Source organism: Ammospiza caudacuta, chromosome 10 (assembly GCF_027887145.1).
Source record: "Ammospiza caudacuta isolate bAmmCau1 chromosome 10, bAmmCau1.pri, whole genome shotgun sequence".
NCBI classification, from domain to species: Eukaryota; Metazoa; Chordata; class Aves; order Passeriformes; family Passerellidae; genus Ammospiza; species Ammospiza caudacuta.
Genome location: NC_080602.1, coordinates 19,968,561 through 19,989,681, shown reverse-complemented (window position 1 = coordinate 19,989,681; position 21,121 = coordinate 19,968,561). Strand labels below are relative to the sequence as shown.

General features: G+C 40.4%; 1 protein-coding gene across 4 annotated transcripts in view; it reads left to right on the top strand.

Annotated features, from left to right (window-relative positions):
• ARNT2 (aryl hydrocarbon receptor nuclear translocator 2) overlaps window positions 1–21,121 on the top strand; it is a 95,080-nt gene that overhangs the window by 49,675 nt on the left and 24,284 nt on the right. For all 4 annotated transcript variants that reach the window (XM_058811181.1, XM_058811179.1, XM_058811182.1 and 1 more), the window contains 6 exons: window positions 5,535–5,637; window positions 7,584–7,649; window positions 8,048–8,133; window positions 15,170–15,246; window positions 17,181–17,315; window positions 18,139–18,213. In XM_058811181.1, coding sequence (XP_058667164.1) covers window positions 5,535–5,637; window positions 7,584–7,649; window positions 8,048–8,133; window positions 15,170–15,246; window positions 17,181–17,315; window positions 18,139–18,213 — 542 coding nt within the window. The remainder of the gene's footprint in view (window positions 1–5,534; window positions 5,638–7,583; window positions 7,650–8,047; window positions 8,134–15,169; window positions 15,247–17,180; window positions 17,316–18,138; window positions 18,214–21,121) is intronic.

The window sequence follows — 21,121 nt, the reverse complement described above, 5'->3', positions numbered from 1 at the left end:
CAGTGAAGGGGCAGAGGGATGCACTTTTTGTCAGTACAGTTTTATTAGGATTGCACTGATTGGTGAGTACTCTGATATGGGTATCTGCATGGTAGGTCTTTGCTTTTATGAACCTTGCCTTTATGTAAATAATAAAACCCAAAATGCAAAAAAAAGGCTGTCCATGTTTTGGGTTTTTTTTTTTTAAATTTGTATATCGCAAACTTCTTCTGGTTTATGTAAATGTGAGTTCCTGGAAGGAGAGTCTTCAAATGCTGTGCTTGCAAAGCAGTTGTGATTCTTAATGTGTTCTGTAATTTTTTTAATATTGAAATCCACAGGGTGGATGTGTATTTATTACACTTAATAGAGCTTAAAGCACTTGCTGAGCTGCACTAAACAAGAGATAAAATTGTATCCCTTACCGTTGTGAGGCGTACATTGTAAATATTTTTTTTTAATTGTTGAATTAATGCAGAAGAATTGCTCTGGCATAAGCTTATCAAGAATAATTTAATATAAATTGATCAAATTTAGGCTATTTAGCCTTATTGGAGACATTTTGTTTATGCATTTGTAATGGATCTGTTTTTTTGAAGAAGAGCTCTGTCAGCTGAGCACCTCAGTTGTGTAAAGCTGAATGCTCAGCTGTAGTCTGTGCATATGTGTAAACTGATAAATGGCAGGTTCAAGAAGAGTTTCACCCTGTCTTCTTTAAACTTGGCTGTTTATGCCAGACAGTGACCTGGATCTTGATTCCCTACAAACTCTAGAGCAGTCAAAGATTTTTAAGCAGATCTTTTCTGCTAATTTCTAAGGACTTAATGCACTAATACAAAACATCACCACAGAAATCCTTTGTTTTCTGACCCTTCAGTTTGAGGGTGAGCTTACATTTGGAGCTGTGTTCAGCAGCAACAGTACCTTGACCATCACTTTGTTTTTATTTTTAATTATTTCCTCCATCCTGGTCTTGCTTTTTCCGCTTTTATAGTAAAATAAAGATGGTTTTAGTTTTTATAAGGATTTTTGGGTGCAGTATTCCTGTGTTCTGTTTGTCTTCCTTGAGAAGCCTGTGGAGTATTTTTGATGAACACAAAGTCATCTTTTGTTATCTTGTCCAAACTAAACTTAGTTTATCCTTTATTTTACTTTTCCTGGAAAGAAATATGTGGAAAATCGGTGGCTGAGAATAATTATGAAATATCTAACTACTTCTTTGTAAGACAAGACATTATCATCTAAAACATGAAACTTGCTGGGTTGCTGAAGGTATTGAGGTCAAGGTGAGAGTCCATATATTAATTCAGACTGTTTCCCAATCAGGTTCTGTGCAAGACAGGAGTCCATCTACTGATGAGTTTGAGGGAAATGGAGAATTATATCATGTGCTTTGCCAGCAGTATTTCTGTACACGTCAGGCCAAACCAAATTTCTTCTGAGATCCATGAGCTGGGTTTTTCCATGCTGCAGACTGGATATGGGCACTGTAGGGTTGTTTTAGACCAAACCATTTCAACTCGCACTGAAATCTCAGCAGAAGAATGTGCTTATGTAACAACCCTTCTTTCTAGTGACAGACTGCAGCATTCTTAGGAACTGGGAATCCAGCAGAGAAAAAAGCATCTGTGGTAGAATTAGATGTTGAAGTTTATGGAGGTTTGAATTAAAAAAAAAAAAAAAAAAAAGACAAAAAACCAAAAACCCAACCAAACCTGAAAAATGTAAAAAGAACAGACTGTGTTTGATTACCAGGCTATAAACCTTAGCATACAGCGCAAAAACATGGAGGAAAAATTTCTAACAGGCTGGTGCTATTGTGTGAAATTTGAGCCAAATTCCCAGATTTGAAACCCCATGAACTTCAGTAGGCTCAGGCCAATCCTTGGCTTAGGTTCATCTCAAAACATTGCAAGCACAGAACACAAGTTTGAACATTTTCAGTAGGAATTGGAGCCCCAAAAGGAGAAGGTTTGTGAATAATCCAGGCACTGTTTGCACACGCAAGGGACACATCAGTGCCAACCGTGAGCATTTGCCCCTTGATCATCATGAGAATGTTTTTAGAGCATCTTTGAAAAACACCCTGCAGGAAATGTTTCTGGCATGTGTCCTCAGTACTTGAATATGTTATCTCTTTGCTGGTAAGAGCTTTATGTGGCTTCTCTGATTCTACCCAAATAATGAGCTTGCCCATTGTCCTCAGCTCCGTGTGCCAGCCCTTTCCTGTCACAGCAGCTGACATCAGGTTCCTGGATCACACTGTGGTTTCCTGCTTGGAGAACAACTGGCTTATTGCAAGTTGAAGCAATACTGCCTTCTGGATGGGGACTGTAGTGGGGAGATATCAACAAATTATCAACTATACCCAGACCAGCCAAAGAGATTTATGCGCCCATTTTAATCAGCATTGTGCTCATTTGTTTGCTTTCTCCTTCTCAGCAGAGCAAACTATGGTTTCCTCTGGGTTGTGCAGCTGCTGTAAAGGGCAATAAGGCAGCAGTGTCAGTCACAGCAGTGCTCCTGCACTTGCTGCATCCCAGGGTTGTGTCTGGAGCTGGAGAGGGGAAAAGTTTAACACCAAAATGAGCTACATGCAATTAACAGTTTATGGGGAAGCTCGTAAAGGATCCAGCTGGTGGTGGCACTGGGCTGTTAAATGGCTCTTCTGAAGAAACCAGAATGAGAAATTAAAAAAAAATTACACACATGCACTGTTCAGTTAGCAGAAGTTGTCAGAGCATCCTGGAATATTTCTTATTAATAAGAATGTAATTTCCAAGTTCAACATCACGTGTGCTTTGTGTTTGTCCCATGGAGAAACCTAAATGAGCATTTACCACAAAGGATGCTGGAGAGAGCACAGGAATACTTTATGATTCTGTGACAGAGCTATCACCAGGACATGCCAGCTGAGCTGCCAGTGTGATTAAGGTGCAATTTATGTCAGTTGGCTTGATTTAGTCTATTAATCTATAATTAATTATATATCGACATTTAGCTATGATTAATTTATAATTCTTCCTCTTTTAAATATAATTTGATCATAAGATTCTAATGGCAGATGAGACACAAACTGCTTGTTTTATTTCAGAATCTGTAGTGTATTGTTCGAGCTCTGCAAGGTTGACATATGCATCCTGGACTATTGAAACAAGCTGCAGAGAGAGCTTTGTCATAATATCAGTACAGCAAACATTTCTCTTACTCACATACCCCCTGCAGTGATTTTGTAAGTCAGGGCAAAATTTAGAACTCTATTTGTTATCTGGTACATATTTCAAAGACAGTGCCAAACAAAAAGCTAAATTTAAAATCTCTGGCTTTTGTTGTTGGGGGTTCCAGACATGCCAAAGGAACATGTGTCAGCAATTTTAGGCTTAGTGGCCACGTAATTGTGAAATATCTTTTTTTTTTTTTTTTTTTGCTATAGATGCTCTTGGATGACAAAACCAGAGAAATTTCTATTAGCTGTTTGAGTTACATTCACTGTCAGTGCTTTTTGATTAATATTGGTGTCTCTTCAAGAATTTGTATTGGAATGAAAAAAGAAAGTTCACAGAAGACAACTTTTCTTTTGTTTGCATGTATGACAAAGTTATTTTGCCCTAAGAGAATGTTGCTTTTAGGGATTTGATTTGACTGGCCTGTTGACATGGACAGCCATTGGATCCTGCACATCTATTCTGTCTTTATGTGCTTTATTGTATATTGCCTTCATTTGTGAATGAGTTTCCCTCCTGCCTGATGGTATTTTATTTCTCTAAACTGTCTGATTAGTTGGTGGCATGGGGAAACAGACTGTGACTTTGGCTATAGAAAATGTGACAGACTGTCCAGTGCAGGGGAGGGAGGTGTGTTAAAATTTCAGCATCCTGCATCATGGGGTCAGCACAGCTGAGCTGGGAAATGTGCTGTGATTTCTTCCCAGCTCACACATGGATCACAGACCAGGATTAATGCATAGCCCAGTGCTTTAAACTGAGGCACCTTTAGGAGTTGTTCCCCAGGCTTGCTGACTTCTTAACCATCTGAGGTATACCTTGGAGATAACACCAAGTGAGGTCTGACCTTCTGTTGGCAGGGTGACTTTCCTCCAGAAGGAGTTTCCTGGAGAATACCTTAATGCTGAAACACTGCTGCCTAGTTCCTTATCTTAAAAATGTTATGTAATGGTGTTGTTCCTAATCATGGATGGAAGTAAATATTTAGAGGTAGAGTAATTCTGAACTTAGTCTTTGGCAGTAAGTTTATTTCAGAACTTCATTTTTGGACAGAGACTTTTAGGTCTGTCTGGTGGAGGAGACTTTGACTGTGTTCTGCATGTTTTCTTCAATTCAGTACAGACAGAGTAGATGCCTTACATTGTGTAAACCTGGCTATTTGCACCCCAGTGAAGGCTTAGGCTTGTATAGTTTCAGTTACTGAAGGATACCCACCTTAAGCACGTGGATTTGCTCATGGCCATGTGTTGTCAGCACTGGTGGCTGTCATCTAATGCCTGGCAGCTGTTCCTCTGCATTTCTCTGGCCCACTGTCACTTCTGTGGCTGCATCCAGCCCTTGAGCCTTGTGGAACTGGTCCCGTGATTAATTTCTAGTCTGTGCTAGGTTTTGTAGTCATTTCTTAGCACTTGAGCTGTAGATGTGAAAATCCATTCTGTGAGTTCTTTGGAGATTAGCAGAAGGATTCTGCCTGATACTCAAATCCCTGATCTGAACCTGTCTATAGTAATCAATCTTCTGTTTTAAATGAAAAAATTAATGTTACCTCCTTCATACCTTTGCATGCATTCCCTCCCTCCTGTCCTCACTTGAGTTGATTTGGTGGCTGTCATCCCTTTGCCAGGCTGTGCCTCTGGTGTGTGATTCTGGGATTGTAGGGAGCAGGGTCTGGCCCTGGACCTTGCACAGCCTTGTGTTGCTGTGTGGTAAATCAGATCATCTCACTGATCTGTCTGAAAAGAAACTTTAGAAATGCTCTTGACATGTCGGTTTTTAATAATTTTAAAAGGGCTCTAGCACAAAGGCTGTTGTGACAAATCCTGTATCTCATCATCAAGGAGAAAAGTTTGGTCTTTTGTGCATCGCACCACCCTGACAGCTGTGACTGAGGTGGTGCTGTGGTGAGAGTGTTCTGGATAGGCACAAGCACAGGGAAAGAGCAGCAGCTGTCAGGGGACTGATAAATGTTGCTTTATCCACAGTTCTGGTAAAGAGTGGAGCAAGCAGAACAAGTCAAAAGCTGTGCCTGCTGTCATTGCCTTGTTTGCCTCCAGGCACTTGACTCTGCCCTGGAAGTTGGTCTTGGGCCAGCTGAGAAAAGAGCCATCACTCCTGTGGCTCAGAGTCAGCTTTGCTGAAATATTTAGTTAAACCAGCACATAACTGATCCTCCCCTCTGAGACCAGGATCAAGATTTTTTTGTTGTTGGTATTTTTTTCCCCCTAAATGGGCTAATGGCATTCAGCTCATGATTTTCCTGTTATCTTAGTCTCTAATAAATGGAATTCAGTTTATGTACTGAACACCAGTTGCTCTTCCTGGCCTTTCTAGGACGAATCCTGGACTTGAAGACAGGGACAGTAAAGAAGGAAGGCCAGCAGTCCTCCATGAGAATGTGCATGGGATCCAGGCGCTCCTTCATTTGCAGGATGAGGTATGTGTTTACCCTGTGCTCCATCAGGGTTCCAGTCCTGTCTCAGCTTAGAAAAACATTTTGTTGCACTAATCTGGCCTTGATTACAAACTAAAGCTGTAATGACATGCTGCCATGAAGTATTTCTAGAATACTTGCTTTAGGAACTGGAGTGAAACTGAAACTAGTCTTCCTTATGGACAAAACAGCAAAACAGCACCTCATTTCTGTTGTAGTTATTCTTATGAGTGTGGAGTGTAAGTTCCTTTTTCCAGAGAACAGCTTCACCCCTGGAATTTCAGCCATTCTTTTCTAGTAAAGTTACTCAAATCGATACCTTGGGAACGAAGCTTTCGCAAGTGTTATGAGCACCCAGCTCTGTGTATTTTTTCAGCAAACCAAGAATATTAAAAGAATCTTAAAGATAAACAAGAATTCAGTTGCAAACCTGCCAGCTATGTAGGAATTAGCCTAAGCCTGGTATGAATTAACCAGATGTCAGCTGGCTGATGTTAGATAAATGAGTAATTGTTAGAGGGTTTTTTGATTTGCAGTTTTCCAGCTTCTCCTGCATTGTTTGGACTTCTTTAAAGAGATTTGTCTGTCCAGTGTTTTTTTGGGGGGAGCTTGTGAGCGCTTCTCTTGTTTTAGTGCTAACAGGCTAAAATGCCTTTTGCCATTGCAATAAATCCGTTCTGTGGTTAGGAGGGGAAAGTACATAATTGTATCTGTAGGCTATGTCCAGTATAAATGGTGATAACAGCACTGCAAAATTCATTACAGAATGAAACACACAAAGCACATTAAAATACAGGTACCTGTACTTTGGTAATGTGGTGGATTTTTTCCAGTCCTGTGAGGGTGCTGAATGTATGGCTCTTGGGTGCTTTTGTAGGGTGTTTATGGACTTTATACCTGCGAAATCAGGCTTCAGAGCTGTAGAACCTTTTGCAGCCATAACTGGGTGAGAAATAGAGACCAGCAGAGCAGCACTGAGAACACTGATTTTTCTTCCTCCCAAGATGCACATCATCTTGTTTGTGCAAAGAAAACCAGGCCTAGTGTCCTGTTTGCAGTTATTCCCCAGCTTTCAAAACAGTTCAGATTGCAGTCATTTCCTAGCACCCTGATTCTATAAACTCCAGTGCATGAGAGTGATTTTACTCATTTCCCTAACCCCACTGTTTTTGTATTTCTAAATCTTATTTTAGTTGTTCACTTCTTCTCCTTGGCAGTGACTGATAAGAAAAAAAAATTAAAGGAATAAAAAGAAAATCTTCTGGGAAGAATGGACCTCAGATAATGTGAACCTTCCTTGTGGTTTCTTCTTTCATTGTTGTTATTATTTTTCCATTAAAAATGAACTGCTTTTACCCTTCAAACTATTTACTCAGCTTCAGATGGATTGTTGAAATTTTACAGTTAGGCATACTTATAAATATCACAAAATACACATGAACAAGTGTTAAACAAAGTTAGTTGACAGTGTAAATAGTTTGATCTTGCAAACATTATCTTAATGTCCACAGACATTGTAGCTGGTGTATGGCAGTGGAATTTTTCTGTCCAGGGCAGTCTTAGGAACACTGAGATTGGTTTGTGTGGATATTTGAGGCCTGACATATTTTTCTCTAGTTTTCACCCCTGTTTCATGGCATTTTGAAGTGTGTCTATTCTTTAGCCACCCTTGAGATATCAGTTTCAAATAGTCTTTATCCTGGGGGAGTGTGGAAGGGAGTCTTTTTCTAGTCTCTTTCATTTTGCTAAAATAAAGAAGATTTTTATAGCACATCTAAAAAGCTCAGCCTACATAAGCAGCATGTCCTACATAAACATGAATATGCAACTTTTTGCCAGGAACATCTATTATTGTCTTCTTATATATGTAGTAAGGATCTCAAAATGTCTTTTTATCGTGTGTATTTATATTCATTTTTGAGCTCTTTAAAATATCAATTTACTTTTAGGTGTGGAAATGCTCCTCTGGATCATTTACCTCTGAACAGAATAACCACCATGAGAAAAAGATACAGGTACTATTACTGAATTTACCACAAAGCAGCTGTAGTTGCCCTAAGCCCTCTCATTTGCACTGAATTAATGCCCACTCCAGGAGTGTTACCTGCACACACTGGATCCTTTTGCAAACAAAATCTCTTGCATGTGTCACTCAGATTCTTTGCCTAACACCAGCTCCAGCTCTGAATCAATCTTCTCCGAGAAATTTCTCAATTTCTCAGAGAAATATTACAGAAAACAGGTACAGCTTGAATAGCAGCATAACAGAGCTGGCAGTACAGAACCCTAGGTTGATTCTTGGGTGTTTCCAGCATAACTTACAAATACTGGTAAATAATTAGTAGCCATAGTTTGAAAGCATAAAGCTGTTCTGCATGTCAATGTGATGTTTTTGTGTTTCTTGCTCATTCAGGAATGGCCTGGGCCCAGTGAAAGAAGGTGAAGCACAATATGCTGTTGTCCATTGCACTGGCTATATCAAGGCTTGGCCACCAGCAGGTTTGTATCCCTTGTGGAGGACTGTGTGCACCACACTGTCCCTAGGAGAGCTGAAAACCTGGCTCAGGGTTCCTTGCTGCTAGAAAAACAGGGAGAGTTTTAGTGGGGTGGCTGATTAAAGCTCACCTTGAGCAGCTTTCAATAAGAATAAATCAGGTGTTGTACTCACTCAGGGCATCCCTGTTTTCCCTGTGACACCCTTCTCAATTTTGTTGTCACAGAGGACCTGTAGGAATTGCCAGTAATGCAGGATTCCACAAACCGGAGCCAAAAGTTTTCAACTTATGTTGATAAACCAATATAAAAATGGTCTCATTTTAAGAAGGTGGATGCACAGGATTGTGTACCTCTAGAAAACAGCAGTTACTGCTTTTATACTTAAGTACTGAATTGCCAGCACCTTCGTATGAAAATGTGTAATTTCACCTCAGACACATGGAAGTTCTCAGTAATGGTGTTACTTGGGAATGTTCAGTATTTGTGATAAATTCTGTTTTGAGGCTGTTTTTCTGGGAATCAAGTCTTGGCATACCGCTTTGATCTACGGAGAAAAACATTTACCTGCTGAAACTCAGTATTACCTATGGGAATATTTACCTTTGAAAAATTCCAAGAGGAGACAGTGGAGCTCATCCAGACCTCACGATGAGTGGGGTTACCTGACCTTGGCATTTGCAGGAGTTGAAGAGGTTGTTTGTGATGTGACAGCGCCTGCTGGCATGAGTCAGAGAATCAAACCAGGAGCTGTCCTGCCCTTTTGTGGCTGTACACCATGGCCATAAATCACATTGATCCGGGGATTATGAGTCCTAAGAGGTGGTTTGTACCAAATGTGTGCAGACAGCCGCGTGCAGATGTGAACTTCTTGTTGTTTTTTGCTGAAATGTGGTTTCGGAAGCAGAGGAAAACTTCCCCTCTTGTTGCTAATAGGACTTAATAGGAGTCAATTTTGCTTCTCTCTCAAAAGTATGAGAGCACAGTGTCTGTAGAGTGCTCTGAAAATTGATGGTTTTTTCTGTTTTGTTTTCTTCTACAAAAAGATTTAGTTTTCTATTGGTAATTCTAAATGCAGTTGAATTCAACCTTGATATACGGGGTGTCTACTCAAGAAGATGTAGGTCAAATACGATTTTGTTTAGCCTGAATGAGAATCTTGCCTCATGTTATGGGATGTTTAAAGAGATCTGACTCTTCAGGGGTGTATGTTGCTAATACAGAACTACAGATGCATGAACTCATGTCAGCACTAGGTCCTGATGTTGGCAGTGTGTGCCCTTCAGCCACCAGTTCTGCAGGACAGCAGCTTGGGATTAAAAGGATCTTCATACCAATGGCCAGGTATCAATCATATTGCAAATCCCAGTTGGCAGTAGTGAGGTCTTTTTCCCATCTCGACTCTTCCAAAACTGTGCTGCTTATTGCTTCATGAGAAGTTTTTATTTCACTAGAGGTCAAATGGGAGTTTTCATGCCCAGTGCCTCTGTGTCTCTCCAGTGTTCTGGTCTGTTTCCAGAAGGAGGCTATATCCTGGCAGCCTAGACTTTGCAAAGACAATCCAGGCCACCTCTGCTTTCCATTCTCAGAATGCATTCTCTTTACCCTTGTGGCTTTTCTCTGCAGTTGTTCATATTTTCACTTCACTTCTCAAAATGTAGGTCACTGGCACTACACATTCTTATTTCAGATGAGATTGTATCCATCACTAGATGGATAACACAAACAATATTTCCTGTCTTGCCTGGCAGTGTAGGACTCAGCATCCTTCTCTTTTGTGTGGTGCATCCTGCAGGCATCCTAAGACATCTGATACAAATTTTTATGTCTTCCAGGTTGCCTTTTTCTCACTTGTCAACTTCAAACCTTGCTTTGAATTGTGTGATATTTCAATTAGTAATATCAAGTTCCATCCTATTTCTGTTGGTTTAGCTTATGACTCTTACTGTTCCCCAAGTGCATGCTTATGCATTTAGTAATGTTGGATTTCATCCCATTTCTATTACTCCACTCCACAAAATCACATGGTGCTTCTTATGATATCCCAGTGCTCCTCCATAATGTTAATGCCTCCTAACTAATCCTTAGGGATGTTTTTGATTTTGACAGCCTTATGTGGAATTTCATTGGTCTTTTATGTTACCATCCAAATTGTTACTTCTATTAGTCATGTCTGGGTGCCTTTTCCAGGGAACACAGAATTGAATCAGGGCCTTTTTCATGAGTGTTTATTTGCCTTCCTGTTCTTCCCCACTTTGTGTTGGTGATTGTCATGTATCCATTGACTTTCAAAGTTGATGGGAAGATCCATAGGCTGAATTGTTCGCCTGTATGTTTGAGTAAATAAGTGACAACAACACTGCATTTGTTCTCATTTCCAGTGGTAATCCCACCATAATCTGCAAAGCAAATGAGATAACTACAGCAGTAATGGAGTTTGCCAAGGCTTCTCTACCCTGTAATAAAATTACTTTGTTGAAATCAGCAAGCCCTGCATGGTCTCTGGATTCTTGGGAATAAATGGGCTTGTGCTAAATCACAACTGTTTAAACATTCAGTGATCAAAAAGATAATTTTCATTTATTTTTCCGTTGCCAAGTGGACACTGGTATAAACTCCAGTTCTTTTTCTTTCAAAGCATACAGTGTGGCTTATATATATATGCCACACTGCATATACAGTAATATAAGCTAATATACAGTACAAAGATAATATTTCACAATATTATCAAATACCTTTCATCTGTACTTAGTCTCATTTGTTTAGCACTTGGTATTTTCTCTTTCTGGGTTGAATTGCATTGTCTGTGGCCAATGTTCAGTTTTTTTGGTCCCACACTGAATAAATCAGTGTTGATACAGAAGTATCAGGAGAAGAACTGCTTTGTGGTCATTATTGGTGGGATAGACTATTTGACAGTGCTGCTGCAGGGAGGAGTCTGCAAATCTGGAGTAATCTGAGTACTTCAAACAGGTGAAAATGAATAAGCTACAGACAGCTGGTGGTGTAATTCAAGGGCTGGGTTTGTTGTGTTATGGCTCAGGTCTGTGTTCAACATGACAGCACTGGCACATCCAGCCTGCCTTTGTGGTTTTTCTCATTTGTGTGGAGCAGCAAGGCTCATGTACTGGCAGACTGTCTTCAGCCCCTTCTTCACTGAGAAAGGGGAGACAAAACGGCCTCAGTTCAGGCTGTGTGTTAAGGGTCTGTTCATTTTTCTCCACCTGAAAGACAGGTAAAATTAAGATCAAGTTTAAAACCAGGCATGTGATACCTACACACTTGTATCCCCATATGCTGGCCTCAAGCAATGAGGTGTAAACTTGGTGTGGAAGTCAAAGGAAAAAGCAGTCAGATGTCTCAGATGGAGGTTCCAGCCAGTCATGGTGTATGTTTGGTTAAATAATGAGAGTGTGGGTTGGGTTATTTGGAATGAGGTAAAAGGACCCCTGGTTTGAGGCTGGCTGAGCAGCAATCCCAGCCTTTGTCCCTCTGTTCCCAGCAAAGCTGCTCAGATGGAACTTGTGATCCTCAGCCTAGACAGTGCTTCAAGTTCATAACCAGTCATAAAACTGAGAAGTGCTGACCTTCTCCTGGTTTTTTTTTCCTGTTTTCAACTTAAGCAATATTTAATTTTCTATTTTTTTCCCCTCTATATACCTCATTCCTGGAAGGAAATGAGTCTTCTCTGGTCCATATGATATTTTCCTAATAGGTTTGTTTTGCTTTCTTTTTGTGGCATAAGATTTGGTAGAGAGAGAAGATAAAGTCTGTCAGGAATTTGGTAGTTTTCTGGAAATCAAAGCCAGCATCTTGCACAAAAGCACATAATGAAGCAAAGAGAAAGATACATATTTTGAAACTTCAAATAAAGAGTCACAGAATAATGTTAAATTCAGATAATGTTGAAATCTTTTTTTTTCTCTTTAGTTAAAAAAGAAACATTTTAGTCTTCCAAGTCAGACTTACGGTAACATCTTAACCACAGCATGCCAAAGCTGTTAGGTTATTTTAAAGTTTTGGCCAGAATCTGAACATTTGTGCAAAGTACTCCCTCTTCCAATACAAAACAAAATAGTTGCTTGAATATTCCTTGCAGTGCTGTCATTTTTTAAGGCTTTATTTATTTTTCTAAAGAGTGGTTAATTTATTTTTTATTGGGACTTTTCACGAGATTTTTATCCTTAGTATGCTATCCACAGCCTTTTTTGTGAAAGCCTTTTTCCATTGTTTTCTGTGAGAGATAAAGTCACACAGTGTAGTTCCTTCCCTGGCAAGTAACTATCAAAAGTAATCTAATGGAGACACACATTATCAGGGGATTGCTAGCGACCACTGGACACTTAAATTCCATCTTTTTAAAGAATTATAAATAAGTTCTTTTTTAGTGTAATGAAATAAAACCATAAACGCACCAACGCTGTTCTGTGTCTCACAGAAGATGTGGGGCAGAAGGGTAGAGAAAGAGAGCAGAAAATGAATATGCAGAAGAAAGCAGAATATGCTTTTCTGTTTTTAGAGCCAACTGGAAGCTCATTGGGGAAACTAAAAAGTTCTTTCTGTCCACACCAACACACAGTGTTGTGCTGTGGGAAACTGTTTGCTAGTATAAAGAGCACTTGGAAATTAAATATAACATCTGATTGCATTCTATTTGTGATGCTCACTTGCAGCCTAGCTGTGCCAGTTGTTGATGTGAACTCAGGCAAGCACAGCACTGTATTTATTATTTTAGAGGGGTGTATATTTGGTGTTGAGAAATAAACCCTCTCCCAGGATTACACATAAAGAATGTGAATAATTGAAGGATGTTTATTTTGTTGATGCCCCCTAAAGGTCAGTTTCGTGGCTGCTTTCCTCCAAGCTCTTACAACATTTTTTAGAGATAATGATGGTACTTGGTGCTGCTAAGGAGCAATATTGCATTGGGTTAAGAGCTGGCAAAGTGGTAGAAAGTGCAGTGCACATCTTCATTTACCTGTCCATAATGGAGTGTGTTCAATAGGAAATGTGCTAAAGCAAAAGTAAATCTCATCTACAAATAAAGACACCCAGAGCCGAATCTTTGAAAATATCAACTGAAGAATAAAGAAAATAATTTCTCTCTGTGGAATGCTGCCAGTAATAGCACCTGTATTGCAGAGAAGCTGAAAATCTTTTTATCATATTTTTTCTCTAGGCACTTTGGGAAGGGGTTGATAATCCACTGGGTCATGTATTGATTAATTCCAGGCAGATTGATTTTTATTCATAGAGGGTCTTGTGGCATAACCCAATTAAGACATTTTCCATTTTGCTATACAGACCAAATATAATCCATCTTGGGCAAAAGGGGAAAAAAAAAAGATGAAAATTAGAACAACAGCCTCCCTTTGTCAACAGGGTGACATCAGAAATAATGTTTCTTAGCTAGGTTTAATTTTGGAGGTTGTTGATGTTACTTTGATTTTATTTGAGCAGTAGCAAGTATGGACCAAGTTCCTAAAATGGTAATCACTGTTGAAAGCTACAGAGAAAAAAAAGATTATGCAAAGTGGAAGCTGTCCAGCTGTATCTTTGCTGTCCTTTACAATACTCTCTGCCACTAAGGAAATGATTGGAAAAAGCTTTTGAGGTCAAGGGAATATATTTTAAATGTGTCCTTCTCAAATGAAAAACACAATTTGAAAGGGATCTTTTGGTTAAGGTTATCCAACTGGAATGCTTAGAGTTATGTCCTTAAAACAGCACTTGTTAGATGAGATAATAATGCTGCTCTTTTTTAAAGCTCCCTTTGATAAAATTCTAGTTATCAGTAGGGGGCTGCAAATAATGTTGTGCACCCCAGATTGTGAAATCATTGCAGAACAAGTTTCAGTACATTATACAAAAGTATGGGGCTATTTTCCTTCATACTTGGTGTATTTTATTTTATTGTATAGTTCAGTGAAGACCAAAAAATACCTGTAAAATGCTGTTTGGATACTGATTGTCAGATAAGATTCAACTGTTTGGATACAAGATAACATCCTCAGAGATTACTCCAGTTCACTTAGCAGCATTTTTAGTCCTTTTTCAGAGGTGTCATTTACGAAAGTGGTGTGCTGTCATCATCTGGACTGTCCAAAGATTGGCTTACACTGGGGATTATACATTTCCAAAATAAAGTTGTTTCTGAAATGGTAGCTGCTTTGCAATTAATTTTGTTAATGCTTTGAAGTGCCTCTTAAATGATTCACTGCCTGTTATGACTGAATTCCTTGAAAATCCTTGTGAAAGAGTTTACAGATCACTTAAAATAGGTCAGTGGTGTCACTCCTGGAAGACGTTTTTCAAGAGTTTTATACGAACTTGGTATCTCAGTGCTGGAGTTGGGAAATAGCCTTAGCTCAAGGCTTAGCCAGCAAGCAAGTAAACAGTGCTAATCTAAATGTTCCTATTTGTGTAACACTCAGATGGAAAATAGTACACATGTATGTTTGGAAGCTGTTCCTGTGTTTATAGTAGTTACTCCTGTTACAGAGCAGTGTTAGCAAAGCATCCGCATTTTTTTCAGTCTTTCAACGTAACCACGCAGGTTTAGTCCATTATAGAAAAAAGTAAAACCAGCTGTTCAGTATGAGCACAGAATTAGTGATTAATTTAGACTGTGCCTTGTTTTTAAGGCTCATTATAAAATATTATTCACAAAGAAAACTGAACATAGTGTGCCTTCACCGACCATGTTAAGTGACGCCGTGGTTCCATAACGTGCTAGTGGAGCAGCACTCATGGAAATGTTACTGTCCATCTTGATGTATAATGGAATTTTAGTATCTGCTTTGTCTTCAGCAGCCAAAATTGCTGCTGTGGGTTCTGTGTATACATGTGAGGTATGTAGCATTGAGAACAACTGAGAAGCATTGTCTGATCTGAACCCAGAAATAGTGACTGAATCATAGAGAAGAAAATGAGGTTATTTTGTAAGATTTAGAGCATCTACGAAAGTACAGAGCCAGGACAGCAGCATCTCTGTTTATCCCAATTTCCTAATTATAACAGTATTTGTCATTGTTTACTCCAGGAATGACTATACCAGAAGAAGATGCTGATGTGGGACAAGGTAGTAAATACTGCCTCGTGGCAATAGGAAGGCTTCAGGTAATGCCAGTCTTTCTATATACAAACTATTTCTGAAACCATCCATGATCATTGTTCTGATGTGGTTATGAAGTGTTTTCCTACTAGATTGTAACTTTTAACATGCCTCCAGTTTATAAAGTGTCTTGATGTCTGTGCAGTCAGTGACTTCTACCAGCAGGGCAAAATGAAACTGATTTTGGGGCTGGATATGTGTACTTAGTCCAGTAACAGCAGCAGAGATGCTCCTGAAGATGAGTGTGCACAGACCTGCCACTCTTCAGTGTGTGTAGGGCTGGGGTGCTGGAGGTGGTGAGAAATGTGGCAGTGCAGGTGCTGCAGGTGCTGGGTTAAAGTGACCCCAGAGCCAGTGATATGCTCCCTGCCATTTTTCCAGTCATTCACTCTCTGACTAATCAACTGCTTGAAAAACTGTGATTGCAGGAGCTATCCTGAAAATGGTGAAGATAAAGCAGTCAAGAGGCACTCCAGAAATCATAGCTTTATTCTCAGCGTGTATTGTGTTATGCATTCAGATGAGATGTGAGCTGAAGGAACTGGGAAAATAAAATTTTCCTTCCTTTTTGTGCAGGTGGTTGCAATTGTTGTAGTGCATTTCTGAGCAGAGTTCAGAGCTCTGAGCTAAAGCAACCATGGTGAATCTCTTTCCCCACAGCAGGGAGGACAGTTTTTATCTTCCTGGTCTGGGAATCCTGCCATGGGTGATCATATCTGAGCCTCTTGCATGATCCCCTGCACTCACTGCCATCTGCTAGGAGGGGATCACTCCTCCTGACAAGGTGGAATGACCTTTTCACAGGGGCCAGACCCATCTTACCTGAGGTGAACAGCCTGCAGATGTTAGCACATCTGCAGAGTGGCTCTCCATGGCCATGGCAGAGCTACACAAGTACTGCAGCATGGGTTTCAGGTTTATAATGCTTTCATAATTAAGAGTAATATATTCCACTAATGGAAAGAAGAACGTTATGGGGATTCATGTGTTACAACTTCCAAAGAGAAATTATTTCCAAGTAATGTCAGGATGTCTGTTACGTTAGAGGAGCCATTGTGGTATGTGAGGGCAGGCAGGAGGAAGCTCTGTGGTGGGTTAAGTCAGAAAAGAGTCAGGGTGCACAAATTAAAAACTCTTGTTCTCTAGCAGCAAGTTGAAATCTTGCATATGGTGAGCTGGCTAATCAGCTCTGAGTTAGCAAAAAAAAAGGAGATTTTGCTCATTTTGCATTGTTGGCAGAGATGGCTCTGGAAGATGTAAAAAAATCAGTGGTCTCCTTTACACCTTCAGTGGGAAAGAATGGATATGAAGTGGCCTGATAGCACAGATTTCAGATTGAAAAATTGAATGGATATGAAGTGGCCTGATAGCACAGATTTCAGGCAGAGAGCTGAAAACACACAGTTCCCTCTGGTGAGATTTGAGAAGTATTCAGAGAACTGTGTTTTTCATTATGAGCAGCCACTTCCTGGTCTAATATCCCCTACCTCAGCCTCTGGAGAACTTGGTTCAGATTCTGTAGGTGTTTCAGGTGAGATTCATGTCACCTGAAAGGTTAGGTAATGGGTTGGTTTCCTATCCTAAGATAAGTGGACTGCACTGTCCTCTGCAAGTCATTCATTCTTGGTTGACAGAGATAGGATCCACGATGCCTGATGTGCTGCAAAGTGAGATGAGTCCAGCTGGACTTTCATCCTCAGTATATCCCCCTTCCTGGGAACCTCTAGTGTGTTTGTTCCTCTGCTGTGCTGTTAATCCTCAGTAGATGCCATGGGGTGAGATATTTGCCCTGCAAACCGGAATAAAGCTGTTCTGCCGTTTATCAGCGCTGTTGTTTTATTTTACTTCCTTCAGCTGCTAGCAGTGTGCCAGCACATTCTGTCCTTTAGCTGTGTGTCAGACATGGCTCTGGGTGACTGGTGTGGCTCTCTTGCCCTAGGTGACCAGCTCTCCTGTGTGCATGGACATGAACGGCATGTCGGTCCCCACGGAGTTCCTGTCCCGGCACAACTCCGATGGAGTCATCACCTTTGTGGACCCAAGGTGCATCAGTGTCATTGGCTACCAGCCCCAGGTCTGTGGCCGCTGGGATTGTGGAGAATGGGTGGAGCTAATGCAGAAAATGCCATGTGAAAACATGAAGTATTTGTAGCTGGTAATTCATACATCGGGCACTGAACGCTGTTTGTTTTCCTTTGCTGTCCATCCCTCTGCGTGGGGTATCTGTTTATACCTTTAGATCTGATTAAAATTCTAACAGCAGAGTGCTCTGAACCTTGCACAGCTTTCCAATGAAGACATTTCTGTGACAGAAAGTTAACAGTGCTTGGAGAGAGTTTTAGTCCTGTAGACCTTTGATTCTGCCAGTCTCTTGAACAGTAAGCAAACATAATTTACAGCATCTATTTTCCTTCAGGCTACATCTGCTCCTCTGAACAGGAGGCTAGTACAGAACTGAGTAGAATAGTAACTGAACCACAGCTCTTCCTCAGATAACTCCCAGCAGTTGCAATTCAGAGGCAAAAGTAGTTCCTTGTTCATTTGCTTATTCATATTTTTTTATTTTAAATTGCTTTATAAGAAGTGTTTTTACAAAAATTAATGCCATAAAATGAGCTGTAGTAGCAGATGTCAGTCTTTTCAAGACACCATTTCACAGGTATTAGAAAATAACTTCAACTTTTGTGTAAAAACATGGGGCATTATGCCTACAAACCTTGTTTATATGGTTCATTCCTGATTAACTGAGTAATCTCGTTCAATGTGATAGATCTTGTGTTTGCAAAAATGACTTGTAGGTCTACATGTGGATTTCTGTTGTATTTTGGGTTTTTTTATAGGTCTCTTCCAGTCTTGAACTTCTGTGTGATTTTACATAACTTTATGTTTTATTCTAGGATCTTCTGGGGAAAGATATTTTAGAATTCTGCCATCCTGAAGACCAAAGCCATTTGCGAGAGAGCTTCCAACAGGTACTGTGTCCTGCTCCTTTTGTTCCACACTTTATTATTTTGTCCACAGAAGTAGTTTTTATCTTATTTTATTTTTATGCAGGAGAATAAGTGGCAAGATACAAAACAATTTGTTGGTCAGTTATCAATTGGTTAAGCTGCATAATAAATGGAAGGAGGGGTTGACAGTATTTTCAGAAATAAATCTTCTAGTTATATATTTGGTTTTTTGCTGCACAGAGTGAAGTGTTTTGGAGATGCCTGTGTTGATTTCCCTATGTTAAGTGGTAACCAAAATTATTTACCTTCCAAGATGGGCTGTTGATTTGGAAGTAGTTACATCCCTCTGTGGTGCTGGATTGTTTGTAACTGAGTTCTCTGCTAGCATAGATGATTTGCTTTTTCATGTACCTAAATGGAGTTACAGCACTTTAGATCAACATGTAATTTGGCCCTTTTTCTCTGTTAGAAATTGAAATGTACAGGGAAGTAACAAAAGAAATACAACATACAGGAGGAGTTACTGGTTTGGATTCATTTTTACCATGGGCCACATTTACATCAGCTGAATCAGTGACATTTATTCCATTGCAGAGCTTGCTGTTTCAGCTTGGTCTGGGCCATGCATTAGTAGGGCTTTCCCCAAGCTGTCTCCTTATTGCTGGCTTTTCAGTGCCTTTCCTGCTGCACCAGAACACCCAGCACAGGATGTTTAACCTATTGCTGAGGCTCAGTTGATCTAAGTGGCTCCAGATTTTCCAGCAACAGCCAATAGCTCAACCAAGTTGTGTTGATCCATCTTGCATTGGATGCTGAGATGTATTTTCAGCTGTGAAATGTGGATATGAAGGGACTTCTAAGTAATTTGTATAGCCAACTGTTTGTTCAGGCATGGCATGCACAGACAGAGCCTCTGGGGGAAAAACAATGAAATGCTGTGTCCCTAGAACAGATTGTGAAACTGAGGTTATGGTCTCTGCAGAAGTGTTGGAGATGGTGTCAGATATTCGTCCTCCTGAGCTGTTTCTCACCATCCCCCCTTCAACAGGGACTATCACAGCCCCATGGCCAAGTGTGGCTCCAGTTCCTTGCACAGACTGAGTGCAAACAGCAGCCTTTTTAAATTCAAGGTGTTGATTTACAGGCTGTGAGAGTTCAATGCTTTAAACAGGTCACCACATCCAGAACATCTCCTGTGCCCCTGCTTGGCTGGGGATGTGATGCTGCAGCTGCATCCTCCTGGCAGGGTCTGTCACCAGGAGCCAGCTCTTCTCTCCTGCCTGCCCTCCTCCCCACCTTCCTGCTGCCTTGGTGCTGGCATTGCTGGGAGGGCTGAGGCCCTGATTCCTTTTGCACAGGACTCCAGCTTTGGGCTGGTTCAGCTCCCTGCACTGCTGCCTGATGGCATCAGCGGCGCAGGAGCAGTGAAAACACATATGGTGTTTGTCAGCGGTGCCCAAATGATTGATTCCACTCATCTGTCCAAGGGACAGTGACAGAGAGCTGCTGGATAATGGGCTGTCAGACATCCTCTGCAGGGAATCCCTGCAGTGGTTGCCTGGCTCTCAGCAGGGCTGGCTAATAACCATTGCAGTTAATGACCTGGTCCTGCCCGTGTTCACTGCGAGGGAGATCAGGCTGTCTCTGTGTCCCTGAACTCGGCTGCTGGGGACTCCACTGTCACCACTCACTGCTGGGCATGTGCAGAGAGTGATTTGCTGGATCAGGGACCTGCATGGCTTGCTTAAGGTCATATAGAAAGACAGCAGGAAAAAATGCAGTTAGAAATTAAAGTTCCTGCTCACTCAGTCTCTGTCCAATCTATGAAAATAGTGTGTTGTTTCCTTAGCAGGCAATGCCTTCTTGCATGTATTTTTGTTCAGTACAGTAGCAGTGTGATTGGGGCTGTTATTCCCATCATGCAATAAAAGACTGAAGTAAACAGTTAAGCTTTGCACCAGGTGGTTTTTATTTCCGAAGAATATAAGAAAGTAAAGTTCAATCATTAGCTTTGAAATTTTTTGTGCTGGTTTGTTTGTGTGCTCTGTATTAAGACAGTTCAGGATTTTCCCACCAGCAATCTCTCTGCTTTATATATTATTACAAAATTACTGTTTGCTTAATCAGGGTTTCAGGGTAATAGATCACTGCCATTTGTTTTACTATTGTTAGTTTGGACTTAGAAATCTCTTAATTAAAAAGGTAACTGTGATTCCAAATAAACTCTTTTTTTGTTTTCTTAAAACCTGAAAGCTTGACACTTCTTTTTTGCTGACAGTATCAGAACCAGGCTGGTGCATAACAGAAGAGGGAGGGAGGGAGGGTGGGTTTTGCAATTTTTGGTCAATTGCCAGTATCTATCTCAGAGCTTTATTTCCTTGGGAAGATAAATTCATTCATCAGGGTGGGAAAAATCAGGCCAGAATAAGACAGTCTCAAGGCTAAGACAAACAAATACAGGTTAATATCAAAGGGTCCAGTATACAGCTGTTGGATACCCAGTAGAATGCTATTCAGATTGCACACTCTACACCAGCTCTGTGGTTTCTGCCCTGGGTGTGGTAGTAGAAAGCTGCTGATAAAAGAATGTTGTCCAGTGAGCTCAGAAAAACCCTGTTAAAGCATTAAAAACCCCCAACAAAACCAACCAAAAGTCATTTATTTCAATATGTTTTTGAGCTTTCCGGGGCTTTGCTAAAGGTTTTGTCTTCTATTTGCATTCTTTCCATTTAGTCCCATATCCAGTTGATTAATTTGAAGTGCAAACCTCTGAAAAAAGCAGGATTGGAACATTTTTCTTAATCTAATTGCTTGTCAATGAAGACAGAGGGTAAATAGTGGGACTTCTACTTTTAGAGAATACAGGCTGCAGATAGCTAATAAAAAGTAAATTCCAGATGTTAATGATTAAGAATCCACAAGATGTGGC